The sequence below is a fragment of the Lepisosteus oculatus genome, chromosome 5 (genome assembly GCF_040954835.1).
Source record: "Lepisosteus oculatus isolate fLepOcu1 chromosome 5, fLepOcu1.hap2, whole genome shotgun sequence".
In the NCBI taxonomy this organism is placed as follows: domain Eukaryota; kingdom Metazoa; phylum Chordata; class Actinopteri; order Semionotiformes; family Lepisosteidae; genus Lepisosteus; species Lepisosteus oculatus.
The window spans coordinates 49,362,004-49,374,690 of record NC_090700.1 but is presented as its reverse complement, the minus strand read 5'-3'; the positions used below and the strand labels follow the sequence as shown (position 1 = coordinate 49,374,690).

Sequence of the window (12,687 nt, the reverse complement as noted above, 5' to 3'; positions counted from 1 at the left end):
CCAGATCTACTCATTAGAATGCCATTCATTATTTAATGTGGCAGTATACAAATGGAGCATGAAGAGAGCTAGTAATGACCAGGGGAGGAATTAAGCCTGGACACTAGGGTCAACACCCTTTCAACAAATATAGGAATATTGCCATGGGATTTTATATTGACCTTAATTTCAAAGCATAGTGCCCCAGCCACCATACGGGATAATTGGCTTGGAAACGTCCAGAGGAAAATGTGCCTCTTACAGATTCCCAAACCTCCCATACAGCAGTAGTCTGGTTTTCCTTGGAGGTGACCGGATCGGCATCCACAGTGATGCTGCTGCAGCATAATATCAATAATTAATTCTGCCTTCCTTTATTGCAGATCACGAACTTTCACTATTATATCACTATTTCTTTCAATACGTAATGCCAAGGAAAACTGAATTGTGGCTTTTGAGTGAATATTCGAGGAATAATGTAGATGGGCTCCGTTAATTGCAACGCATAACTGCATAGGGTACATCATAAGAGTGTCATATCATCTATCATGGGTAGATACACTGTATAAACACATCAGATAAACATCAGCTCAACATTTATGCCAATATTACTGAATAGGTTTTCGTCTTATCTAGTACAGTATGAATTTCTTAAGCAAGTCCCCTGCCTAAGCTCAGCAACAAATGGTATGAAGTCTAATTTCGTTATCTAGCTATACATCCGCATGAGCTCCCGTGCTCCTCGTTGTCGTGGTTGCTACAGCGCAGTATTTAAATCCCCGGGAACAGTTTGTACAGTTTATCTGTGCACCAAAGGCGGAAGAGACTGCGTGATCTGATGGCGTCATTTCCACCCCAGTGAGACAGATGGCCAATGATTGGCGAGAGCGTACTAATACAGTGCCTATACTCGCTACATTGAAACAACTTTTCGGATTAAGGATGTACTGTTGCTGAAATCCTCACCATGTTTCATTAAGATCTACCATGATAAAAGTGGCGCTTTCGTGTCAACGCAGCAATGGATCACTTCGAAGAGGATTTAGTAAACGCCTTGAAAGATGTCGTCAACTGTAGCAGCTGGCAGTGTTTGGGAGGAAAATATCTTTTTAAATCCAAGTGCACCAAGTAATTATGAATTATGCATCAATGTATCTCACATGTTTCTGTTGTATTTCTAGAAATAAGTTTATAAATATTAGCATGCATCTTCCAGCTAAAGGACTTAGATTGGTCGACTGGCACACGTTTCAGCCGCTCCGATAAAAGTAAATATGCAATGAATTAAGTCGTTGAGCTACATATGTGCAGTACTACATAACTATACGTTTTTCATAGCCTACTCAAGGAAGGTTTGATCACTATAGCTTTACATGAAAATGTTCTTTGTAGTACATTTAATTGAAAATATTTGGATTTTAATCGGATCTTTTTGTAGGTTATACAGGTTGCTAAAGTAAATCGTGCTTTAATTGTATAGCTCCTTATTTATATGCCTTATTTTGTTTTCGAGGCTATATTCTGAGGATGGTGAAGACATAGTTCTCGTGCACATAGGAGATGACCAGTTCTGGGCCATGGATTCAGCCTGCCCTCATGAAGGTATCGGTATACATTGTATCACCGTGTTTCTGTGTAGGTCCATATGCATTGTGAAACCTTTTCATGTTTCTGATCATTTTAGCCTAAACCTTTCCTGATATACTTCTTGTATTTAACTTTATGGGCACCGACTCTCAGAAAAAATGCTGCGGTTCTGCAAATGCTGCGGCTCTGCTATTTGTGATGACTGATGATGTTACCCCAAACCAACAAACAAATCTAACACACCTATGCATATCTGCATGCCTGCAGGAGGCCCCCTTGATCTTGGTGATATTGAAGATTTAGGCAATGGAAAGCTGGCATTGATCTGCCCCTGGCATCATTTTGACTTCTGTCTGGAAACTGGAATCTCCTCCACAGGACTGCAGGTAAGGTCTCAGTGCAACAGGACTATCTGTAGTGGGAAGGGAATCTGAAGTACTTTGCTATTAAAATCTACTGTACAGTATTATCAGAGATACCTTCTACTATCCACTCCTAAGCTGTAAAACAATCTGTGTAACCTTAAATTGGAAATGTATAACCCCCTAAATTGCTGATTCTAGGAGATAATGACCTTGCCATTTTAGAAAGGTTAGGCTTTTATCTAGGTGTCAGAGCACAGACAGTTCAGCCATCATCTGAGCAGAGTATATGCGCCTTCAAACAGATGTTAATTTCTATTAAGCTTCTACTATGTTCCTTCTGCCCCGGTGGGCTGTTGTCTTTTCAGAACCAAGTCTATGAGGTTCGTGTGTTCAATGGAAACATTTACATCCACACGCAGAACATGCTGTCGCTAAGTCCCATACATGAGAAGACTGCTGCTTCCTCTGGTAAATACTACATTGTGCTGTATATTTTATTATAAAAATATTAAATAATGTGATATCAACAAAATCAGTGTATTTCCATGCATGAAACAGCTGTAGATTATAAATGATCTCACATTGTGTATCATATTGGGTTGCAGAACATGCTTTGATGACACAGCCACTAACTTGGTAAATGTTTCCCAGGCAGATTGCCTCCAGAGATTCTCCCTGATCCTTCTGAAGACACCCTGTGTTTCTGGGCAGCTAAAATCCTCTGTACTGCTGACCCCAAGGAAAAGGTATGGTTTTACATGGTTGTTTTCCCCATTGCAATGCAACAAACTGGGGGAAAGTAAATAAGGACAGTTTACTGTTATTAAATGTACACGCTGCGTTACCACTAACAAAATCAAAACATTTCAGTAAACTGATTTTACAGTAATTTCATAATTACTGACCTCAAATGACCCAGGGAAGTGCAGATTTGCTTCTATCGCATTGAAAAGAACAGCAGTTTTAGTTTAGTTTTAATTCAATTTCAATCTGTGGGCAAAAGCCAAATTATTTGTTGCTCTAGGCATTATTTGTTAAAGGATATAATATGTTAAAGATTCAGACCAGATTTCAGATTTTTACTTATTCTAATTTTATTCAGGGGTGTTTATTTAGAGCCAGACCAATTCATGGCTCTTCAGAAGAGTTTGAAGCTGTAGCCCTTATGGAATGACATTTAAGGAAGAAAAAAAAAAGACTTGGTTCCCCAGTCGTATGGTTATGCTGAATGTTCCTCTGTGCCCAAGGTCGCACTGACACAGGAAGTTCAGGGGAGGTGGAACTCTGGGAAGATAACGGAAGTGGGGCAGGCGGTGCCACCAGAGCAGCCGAGCCGGCAGGAGAGCCTGACAGTGCTGCAGCCGGGGAAGATCAAGCGTGGTAAAGGAGGCACACTGGTGAGAACACACTGCCAGGGCAGGAGGGCGCCACTGCTGCGGCGTGGTGCACACTGAGCCGCCACATTTACAGACTGCTAGGAGATTAATTGGATTCACAGTCTCTAGAACGGGGCGTCCCGGATCATATTCTCGTGACTCTCGTGAATGTTGTTTTTTTGTTCCAGCTGAGCTGTTAATTATGTAATTGAATTGTAGAGTTAGATAAGACATTACTACTTGATATTTTTTTTTATTCACTTTAAAATCTACCCAGCTAGGAACCAGCATCTTTCACAAAGTAGCAAGCTAGGAAACTATAAAGGTCTGATCACATTGTTAGCTTGAATAAGTAGCTGAAAGCACTGCTGAGTGGTAAACCAGCTGACATTGTGATCACCAAGACCAAGAAGCCCGGCTGTACAAATAATCTTATATCATCAGATACTGAAGGAGGAACAGGGAGAGGGACATCTGTCATATTTTTTGGCACAAGTCTCTTTAACTTGTATATCGCAGAATTAATGTACTGGTTTTTGACTGTTTTTGTTAAAAAGGCCAGTAGGATCGCTCTGCTGCATTCCCTGGCCAACATCGAGCAGTGGGCCATAGACCTGTCCTGGGATATCATCGCCAGGTTCTCCACTGTCAGGCTGGGCAGTGGAGAGCCGCTGCCCCTCCAATTCTTCAGCGACTTTGTCAAGGTGGCTGGGGACGAGGCCAAGGTCAGTGTCTTCTAGCATGTGGCTTATACCATAAGAGATAAGATCACTTTATTGGCCATATACAATTTCTTGTATTAGGATCATTACAATCTTGGTTTAATCACTAACGTATTTAGAAGATGCTCTTAAGTCTTCACTATTTTTCAGTAGATTTGATGAAGGCACACAACAATCACACAGACCTGTTTTAATATTGCCAGTCCACAGGTTTATCTGTGCAACCTTACTGTGCTCTGTATGTTAAAATAGTGCTACAATTCTAATATGTTTCTCAGGAATTTCCCAGCACTTTTTGAAGAGTACAGATTCTGAAGTCTTATGTGACTTGTCTTTATTGAGCCTCATCTTTGCTTTTCAGCATTATGATCTTTTAGAGCAGAGGATAACAGAACTTGGCAGCTTTTTTGGTGCTCTGCCCGTACACAATGGTAAGAACATTTAACAAAATGCATTGTGCCTTGTTGTGTCTCATTTTGAACTACGTAAATCCTGTTTGCATTTCATCAAAAAAAGATGCTGCAGTGCAGCATTACTTACTGCATGGTTGTTGGTCCTCTCTTTGATGCACAAAAAGGGAGATATTCATTTTCTAAATTTTCTTTACGTAAGATAGTAGAAGTCTTGAGTACGGTACGCAGGTATGTTTTTGAAGCCAATACGTTGGCTTCTTTCAAGAAATGGCTGGATGGGATCCTTGGATCAATGAACCGCTAACTGCAATTGGACCGAATGGCCTCCTCTCCTGTATTCTCATGTTCCTGTTCTCTTGTGGGCAGTGGCATGCTGTGAAATGATATCTATGTTTCGGCCGTGCCTGTGTTCTCAGGATTGTGGCAGTCTGCTTCGGAGACGGCCCATGATCTGTTGGCCAGGCTGGCAATTGTGCACATGGTACACGAAGCCAGGTATGGTGGATTCCCTTCTGGCCCCCTGCAATCGGGTGCTAACTTTCTTAGTATTCTCTTTTAAATCTATTCTTGCAAACAAAAGTGGAAAACTACAGTAAGTGAACATTTAAAAACATCTCTGAATATGACCCTCTCTACTTACCCTGTTTAGGCTGTCAGCATAACTGATGGTTCCAAAGATAATAAAAATGGAATATTTCCATCCTAGATTGTGAGTCACACACCAAATGAAAGACGAAAATAGAGGTTATTTGCTCTGTCAGCTCAACGTTAAGGTATTGCGTGTGTGTCCTGTACTGTGAAGTTATCTGTCCCAGTGGTTTTATCTCCGCAGGGGGCTGGATGTGCACCCTCAGACTCTATCCCGCTTCGCAGCTCAGGGTGACCAGAGCTCTGTGAAGGCACTGGAGGTGATCTACGCTGATGAAATTACCCACGTGGCCGCGGGCCTGCGCTGGTTCACCTACATCTGCACCAAGGAAAGACGGGTAGGCCTCAAACAAAAGCCCTGCCAGAGAGATCGCTTCCAGATCTACTACAGTGTGTCCATCGGAGCTGTTCATCGTGTTAGCATTTTGTCTCTGCATAGTTAATCATGATCATCAGGTTCATGAGCACCAGGATCTGCTGCTTTAAGGCAAGCAATATATTCTCTTGTCTAGGACTGCCTGTCGACATTCCATGAGCTGGTTAAACAGCACTTCCAAGGGTACCTCAAGCCACCTTTTAACATTGAAGGAAGAAAAACTGCTGGGATGACAGAAGAGGTAAGCATTGAATAGCAGACATATCCAGGATAAACTGAAACCCTTGTATTCTTCTATGCACTCTAAATGTAATTTTAACATGACTTAGATGAGGAAAAGGTGTTTTCTTCCAGCATTTCATCACATTTATTTTCATTTGATAAAACCTTGCTTTTCATCTGTATATTTGCTTCTTTTTCAGTGGTATCTGCCTCTAGTCAAGCCTTCCTGTTAACAGAAGAGACGAAGAGATTAACAGGAGTCTTAGTATGTACTGGTTCTGGAAATAAGCCATGATCTGAACAGTCTCCTCTTTTATCTGCACCATGGAAGGAGGTCATGAATCACAGGAAAAGACGCCAAAATCACTCATCAGCAATAGTCAGAATTTTCAGCTTTTTGTGCAGGGTTGTGCAAGGGTTCTGATCAAGGGCCCACACCTTACTAAATTACTGCTCAGCTGTTGATCATAAGGTGACTCAGACTCTTCCAGATTTCCTGAAGACATTTCTGTTTCTTTTCAGTCCTGGGTGTATGACAATAACATTGCTATTTATTTTTAAATATATTTTTATTTGAAAAATGACTCTTAAACCAGACTTATCATTTTTTACAACTTGGTATAACAGCATATTGTCTTAAAACAGACAAAAAGTAGACAATTATAAAACAAATATCACCAGATTGATCAAGCTGAAGAGTAGTGTGCATGATTACTCTCACGGTTACCTAAATAACATTTTGTTTCACCATTTCTGATTGAACTTCTTTTCCTGAATGAGAATCTCTGGGTTGTGGTCTTGGGTTCTGAAACAGGCACTCAATATGTGGCGTGGAGGACTTCTTTAGAAAATACTGGTGAAGATAGCCATTGTAGAAATCTGCTGCCGACAGTCTTTTCTTCAACTTAACGGCTTTGAACCCCACCCAGCCGTCCTAAAATACAGAGATTTGACATAGTTTGTAAACATTTTTTTTCCACCAGACCTCGTGATCAATTATTAAATCACAATAACATGATTCTGCAGGATTTATTCTCCTGAAAAAGACAAAATCCAAAGTTGTTGGTCCCATATTTAGAAGGCAACAAAAAAGCAGTGGGAAAATGCGAGGTATCGCAGCTTCCAAGAAAATAACAGCTCATCCATTCTCCTGTTTGGTCATGTACCTGTTACTAAACTGCACTTTTCATACCTTGCAGCGCACAAGCAGAGTATTTGTCTCCTTCTTGAACTGTATGGAGCCTGGGGCTGGGGCTTGGGCTCCTTCCATTTCTGTCAAGTGGAAAGGCATTACTTTTATTACTGTTGTGCAGTGGAGACCTCTGCACTGTACGGGTACACACGGTCTAAAACATCTTTACATTGTGTAGAATTTACAAGTTTTCTGTTGTGGACAATAAACATATCTGCAGATTCAGGGAATGGTGAACGACAAAACAAGCACAAACCTGTACTTTTACACAGATGGTTCCACATTATTAAACATCCTTGAAGCTCAAAGATACTCACAACTTGAACTTTTTTTCTCACAACTTGAACTATTCAAGATGACAAGTCTGAGTAAACGCATTTACCAGAAACTGGAGTTTTGAATTTTCCAACAAAATCCAGCAGCTTTATTGTTTCTCCCATCCACAGAGTTCGAAGGGGAATCTAGTGCAAAATCAAATACAATAGCAAACTTGAACAGAGCTGTTTTTTACAGGCACAAAGTGGAAAAGCAGAGGAATGATGATGAGCTCTGGGAATGTAGGATTCAAGTATTGCTGATAAAATAAAGCATTTAGATTAAAAACATCCTAAGACCTCTTACAGTAAAAATAACAGTTCTCCTCATATTCCTTGCTCACTCTTGTAATTAATGGACTCCTGTGGTTAAATAAAGGAAGCTCTTACCCGAAATGAGATGGCTCGAAACAGACAGTTAATCTGATCACAAGTCTGCTCCTCCCAGTTAATCCAGCTCATTGCAGTGCTGATTTTGGGAGCTGAAAACAAAAAGAAGCATACTAGCGATCCCACTGGAAAATCAAAAGGAAAATCAAGAAGAGAATGTTGTGCCCATATGATTTAATAAATAAAGGGGGTGCTATAGTTTGGATTCCTATTATTAACACGTATCTAAAAAAATAAAAGTAAAGGAATACTGTATGTTTCAGTCTTAACCAGTAATTATTGCTTGCTTTACAGATAATACAGTTCTTCTTATGCTACAGGTGTTGCCAGCCTGGATGTAGATTTGCTAAGTTACAGTGGACAATTAATTCACTCTAAATAAGAGAAAATGAGTATTAATATAATTTTTTGTTTTTCTTTTACTCTTGTAATTATTATAGCACCTTTAGGTTTAACTGAGCAGAACTGCAGTGTGGGTGTAATTTCAACTATCAACAGGACTGTAGTTTTAACTGTTAAGGACCCGAGGTCTGACTGTTGTGCCCATATGACATGCACCTTACCTAAAGTGGCTCCATCCTTGGACTGTTCTCGTCTGTTTGCTATTCTTTCTGGTAGGTTCTTCAGAGTGCAGATTAACTGAAAAAAAAAATCAAATTTAAAATGTACACTGTAAAATCACATCCTTTCTCAATGTCATTTCTTTGCTTCATCTTTGGGTACAGTACTGTAAATCACTGTATGCAATAGTTATAACCTGCATTTTTTCTACATCAATTTCTCACGAGAGCTTCTTCAGTATTGAAGACAGCTGAGCTACATGGATTAACAAAACCTGCATAAATAAGGAAAGTGAGCCCTTCCTGTAGCAGAACAGATGAAAATAATTCTGGGGATATTTAAGGCAAAAGGCAATGAGCAGGGCTTAGCTGCAGAAGAAGGAAAACAGTGTGCAGGAAAGCTGACTGATATGTCTTTAGATTTTTTTCTATTACAATATTAAACCTCAACTATCACAGGCAATTACAAATTTATGTAAACTTAATCTAAAACCCTTTGAACCGAGACAGGACTTCTGCCTCAACAATAAGAGTCTTATCCTGGCTCATGCAGTTATCAGCTTTTTACCATCTGAGCTCCCAGGGTGGCCAGAGAGGCTCCTAGCTGCTCGGCCGTACAGTTTGGTGGAACTGGATACAACTCCTGACTCAAGACCGGGCCCACATCAAACCTGACACAGGATCAAAGCAAGAACCAATATAGAGTGAAGACTTTACATAGAGCAAACCTTAAGACCTTAAGTAATTAAAGTCTATGCATTTAACTCATGGTTTAGCACAGTGCACAGTGATCAAAAGGCGCTCCCACCTCTTGGGTCTGATCTGCATGATGGTGACCCCAGTGACTGTATCCCCATTGAGGATGGTGTGAAAGACTGGAGCAGGCCCGCGCCATCGGGGCAGCAGGCTGGGGTGGACATTAAGAATGCCACTGAAACAGAAGATAGTGTTGCGTTACTGAACACTACACATGATGGAGTGGAGAGCAGGTTTCTCATTGCTTTAAATGAACACATCTCACACACTTACACTCTAAATAAAAGGAAGTTACATTTGCTTTAGGTTTCGTAAATAGCTATAGAACAAATTTGTCAACAGCTTAAGTACACTTTAGAACTGTGATACTGGTCTGTGCTACTATAGGTTTAATACACGATTATGTAAAAGTTGATTGCACAAAGGATCTTGGTTTATTATATTATTGCATACACAGAACATATTCAATACCAACCAGGTACAAGTGCTTTTTAAGACCAATAAACAGAGGCAATTCTATTCCCAAAGAGTTGTTGGAGTACGGAACGATCTGCCCAGCCACATGGTTGAAGTCAAAATTCTGGCCTCTCAAATAATGGCTGGATGAGATCTTTGGATTAATGAAGTACTAACTACAAAATGGGCTAGAAGGACCAAACTGCTTCCCCTCCTTTGTAACCATCTTCTTAGCTCAAATCCGAATATTTGGTAATCACTCACTATGGAAACTGTTCGATGAGATTCTTTCGGAGAAGGCAGCCAAAAGACACTACCACACCCACGTCAAACTGTTCGCGGAGGTTCATGTCTGGCCAGTCATGGATGGGAAGATCATTCTGGCTGGCAAATCTTCTCACGGGCAGCTCCTTAGGCAAAGTAACCACTTCAAGGGTGTCTATAAGTCTCTCACTGTGCTTCTGTCTGTTACACAAAGGTAAACATTAGCCAGAACAAAGTATTTATTAAACATTAAATATGTCTTCAACAAAAGTTCTAAATGATCTACATAGAGCCAGTTAGGGTTTTAGTTTTGTAACCCTTGAAAATATCCGAATTTTGAAAGCAGTGCCTGTTTCTTGCTACTTCTATGTGCTAGCAGCTTTTAGATACACATGATCAGAATCGCAGAAAAAGGGTAGATCAAATACAACAAAACGAGCAGAGCGGTGGCTCTGTGGTTAAGGATCTGCACCTGTGGCTAGAAAGTTGCTGGTTCAAAACCCACAGCTGGCAGAGGGCTCCTGAGCAAGGCCCTTAACCCCAACTGTTTCAGGGGTGCTGTACAATGGCAGACCCTGGCTCTCTCCCTATCTGTGTGTCTCATGGAGAGCAAGCTGGGGTATATGAAAAGATAATCCCTAATGCAAGAAATTGTAAAGGGTTAATAAAGTGATGTTATTATAAAACAACATTTTTTTCGTGTGCAAGGCAATAAAGTCCAAATAAAGTCGGATATTGTACCTAGACTCTGTGAGAATTTTCAAAGATTCCAGTGCGAAGTCATCTGTCCCAAAGAACACAATCCTCCAGGGCGGTCTCGCCCGCGCCTTGCTCTGACTAAGGTCTTGGGCAGACGAGCCGCAGCGAGAGCTCTCAGAGCAATCGGAAAAAGTCCTCAGGTCCCCCAGCACCTTCGAGTAGCTCTTCAGTCTACACCCGTTACCCCCTAAGAGCTTTGTATAGCCGACAGATAAAACAATCCCGTTCGACCCAACATATCTGAAGCAGTTCAACATTTTTCAGAACGATACTCACTCCTCACCCTTTCTGAAGAGACAGAAATTTACGTATACATAAACCTATACATACATTTAAATAGCGTTTTTGTAAACACTGACAAGATATATGTAGATATCTGGAGTCGGTACTTGTGCCAGTTGCTGTAATACAGGTCATTCATGTCAAACGTGTAACGTTTACTTCTTCTGTCTCACTTTAAGGCTAATGTCTACTAAAATCGTAAACACAATTATTTTCTTGGGAAGTAATTTCATCTGTCTTTTCTAAACTGTAGATTTGACACATTTTGGAAGAAACTAACGTTTCCCACAGGGCGTCGCCATCTTTCTCACTTCGTCGCTTTTACTTCCTGTCCAATGCGTACAAATCCCCTCGCAAGGGGAGGGCAAAACCCTTCAGTATTGCGTTCCCACCTCCACTTCTTCACAGTTCGCCCAGTCGCGAAAATGACAACTGAACTCGAACATCCAATTTCGCAAATTTCAGCAGCTATGTATTAAAACTCATTATATAAGTATATGTTGTATAGGGTGACCAGATGTCCCCTTTTTTGAGACATAAAATATCGGTCCGACCGGGATTTATAAAATTCTAAAAATTGTCCGGGATTTTGTTTTGCTCGTTATATGGACTGTGTAGACAAACATAAGCCGACATATTTTCGTTTGTTCAATGCTTTACCGGTAGATGTTTTGAATTTACACGCAGCGTAGTACTGTGCGTACTGCGTAGCAGACGTTGCTAGGAAACGCGGAGGGGTTTGTTTGAAGAAAGGCACCTATTGCAGTTTGAGCCCCCTGACAGCTAGGAGGACGGGCAGAGCCGCGCTACGATTGAACACCAGATCATAAGTACAAAAGATGCCCAAGCGAACGTGTAAATTTACAGACGAGTTCAAAAATAAATACTCGTGTTTTCGTGGCGTGACGAGTAGGAAGCCGAATTTATTATTATCTGTAGATACACGTAAGTGTCAGCAGCAAATAAAGGCGCTAGCGACTTGTTCACTGTACAAAGCACAAAACTGCTGTTAAGGAAGAGAGCTCGTCAGCAAAAGTGACAGACTATTTTGTGAGACCGCATTTCACACGGTTAAGCATCACAATAGTTACAGAACAATAGATTGTACACCTGCCTTGATACAGAAGCTATTCCCAGATTCCGACACGGCCCGAAAATTGTCATGTGGTCGCACCAAGACAGAAGCCATCATTAATGCTGTGATTGCACCGCACTCTGTTGAAACAGCTCTAAAAGTGCCTGAAGATATATCTTAATGCGGCATTGCAACTGATTGCAGCAAACACGGTACAGTCAAAATATTCCCAGTCATAGCTCAGTATTTTGATTGGAAGAAAGATGGTGCTCAAACTAAATGAATCGAAGTCAAAAGCACACCCTATTAGACAGCTGAGACAATTGCAAAATATGTTAAAGAAATAGCAACCCTGCAACTGTTTAAAAGTTTACTAAGACATTAAATAAAAACTAGAGTTTAAATAGATTTTTTTAAGAGAAAAAGTAATAACGATTAATTACTTTGGAGGCATGTGTCGAGTGTGGATAATTTTGTTCTTAAAAGAATGCTACAGACTAAATTAAATATTCCTGGGTAGCCAAGATATACATTATAAGTACTTTCCAGTACTTCCTAGTACTGGAAGTCCATTTACAGTACATATCTGCCTTTTTATGCTATGTGTGACATTCTGATGTGTCTGTAAATGTTCAAACCATTGGTATTGCAAGCATATTATGAAAGTGCCTATAAAACAGAGTCACAACCTATGGATCACTGCTCCCTTACTACATATGTAAGTAGATTTGTCTGTCAGGTCATTGACCTCTTCTTCTTACTCACCACACACACAATCAACGCTGTTTCGCTGGAAAAACATTTCAACAGATACTGTGTGTCGGGTGTTTGACCGCTGTGTCACATATTGTGCTGTCCTTGGTTTGCCTTCCAACTTCTGAATTTTGGAATGGCAGTAATTTGAAGACAACACAATCGGTCTGACTAAACAGTAACCAGCTCTGGTCAAAG

General features: G+C 40.6%; 2 protein-coding genes across 4 annotated transcripts; one reads left to right on the top strand and one right to left on the bottom strand.

Annotated features, from left to right (window-relative positions):
- Positions 1-774: 774 nt before the first annotated feature.
- Positions 775-6,272, top strand: LOC102693880 (uncharacterized protein HI_0077). 2 transcript variants are annotated; one of them, XM_006628834.3, is made up of 12 exons: positions 781-1,107; positions 1,493-1,581; positions 1,834-1,952; positions 2,297-2,399; positions 2,583-2,677; positions 3,179-3,328; positions 3,865-4,032; positions 4,391-4,460; positions 4,859-4,937; positions 5,275-5,428; positions 5,603-5,707; positions 5,889-6,272. In XM_006628834.3, the coding sequence occupies exons 1-12, from the start codon at positions 1,001-1,003 to the stop codon at positions 5,919-5,921; spliced, it is 1,272 nt and encodes a 423-aa protein (XP_006628897.2). In that variant the 5' UTR covers positions 781-1,000; the 3' UTR covers positions 5,922-6,272. The 2 variants fall into 2 exon arrangements, with proteins under 2 accessions (XP_015198777.1, XP_006628897.2); XM_015343291.2 differs by lacking the exons at positions 5,603-5,707; positions 5,889-6,272 and having other exon boundaries at positions 775-1,107; positions 5,258-5,422.
- mtfmt (mitochondrial methionyl-tRNA formyltransferase) lies at positions 5,818-11,940 on the bottom strand. Of its 2 annotated transcripts, XM_069190602.1 has the most exons (10): positions 10,362-11,940; positions 9,621-9,821; positions 8,953-9,075; positions 8,713-8,815; positions 8,148-8,223; positions 7,585-7,676; positions 7,263-7,341; positions 6,881-6,960; positions 6,416-6,622; positions 5,818-5,914 (listed from the first exon to the last, which is right to left on the bottom strand). In XM_069190602.1, exons 1-9 carry the CDS (start codon positions 10,634-10,636, stop codon positions 6,416-6,418), a joined length of 1,236 nt encoding a protein of 411 aa, XP_069046703.1. In that variant the 5' UTR covers positions 10,637-11,940; the 3' UTR covers positions 5,818-5,914. The 2 variants fall into 2 exon arrangements, with proteins under 2 accessions (XP_069046703.1, XP_069046702.1); XM_069190601.1 differs by lacking the exon at positions 5,818-5,914 and having other exon boundaries at positions 6,239-6,622; positions 10,362-11,939.
- Between the last annotated feature and the right edge of the window lie 747 nt (positions 11,941-12,687).

Bases quoted from the DNA above. Each gene is read 5' to 3' on its own strand.
- mtfmt (XM_069190602.1), bottom strand. From the start codon at position 10,636: ATGTTGAACTGCTTCAGATATGTTGGGTCGAACGGGATTGTTTTATCT. The intron at 9,076-9,620 runs GTGAGTGATTAC...CTTCTGTTTCAG, and splicing joins CTCATCGAACAGTTTCCATA to TGGCATTCTTAATGTCCACC. The intron at 6,623-6,880 runs GTATGAAAAGTG...TCTGTATTTTAG, and splicing joins CTCTGCTTGTGCGCTGCAAG to GACGGCTGGGTGGGGTTCAA.
- LOC102693880 (XM_006628834.3), top strand. From the start codon at position 1,001: ATGGATCACTTCGAAGAGGATTTAGTAAACGCCTTGAAAGATGTCGTC. The intron at 3,329-3,864 runs GTGAGAACACAC...TTTGTTAAAAAG, and splicing joins GTGGTAAAGGAGGCACACTG to GCCAGTAGGATCGCTCTGCT. The intron at 4,938-5,274 runs GTATGGTGGATT...TTATCTCCGCAG, and splicing joins CACATGGTACACGAAGCCAG to GGGGCTGGATGTGCACCCTC.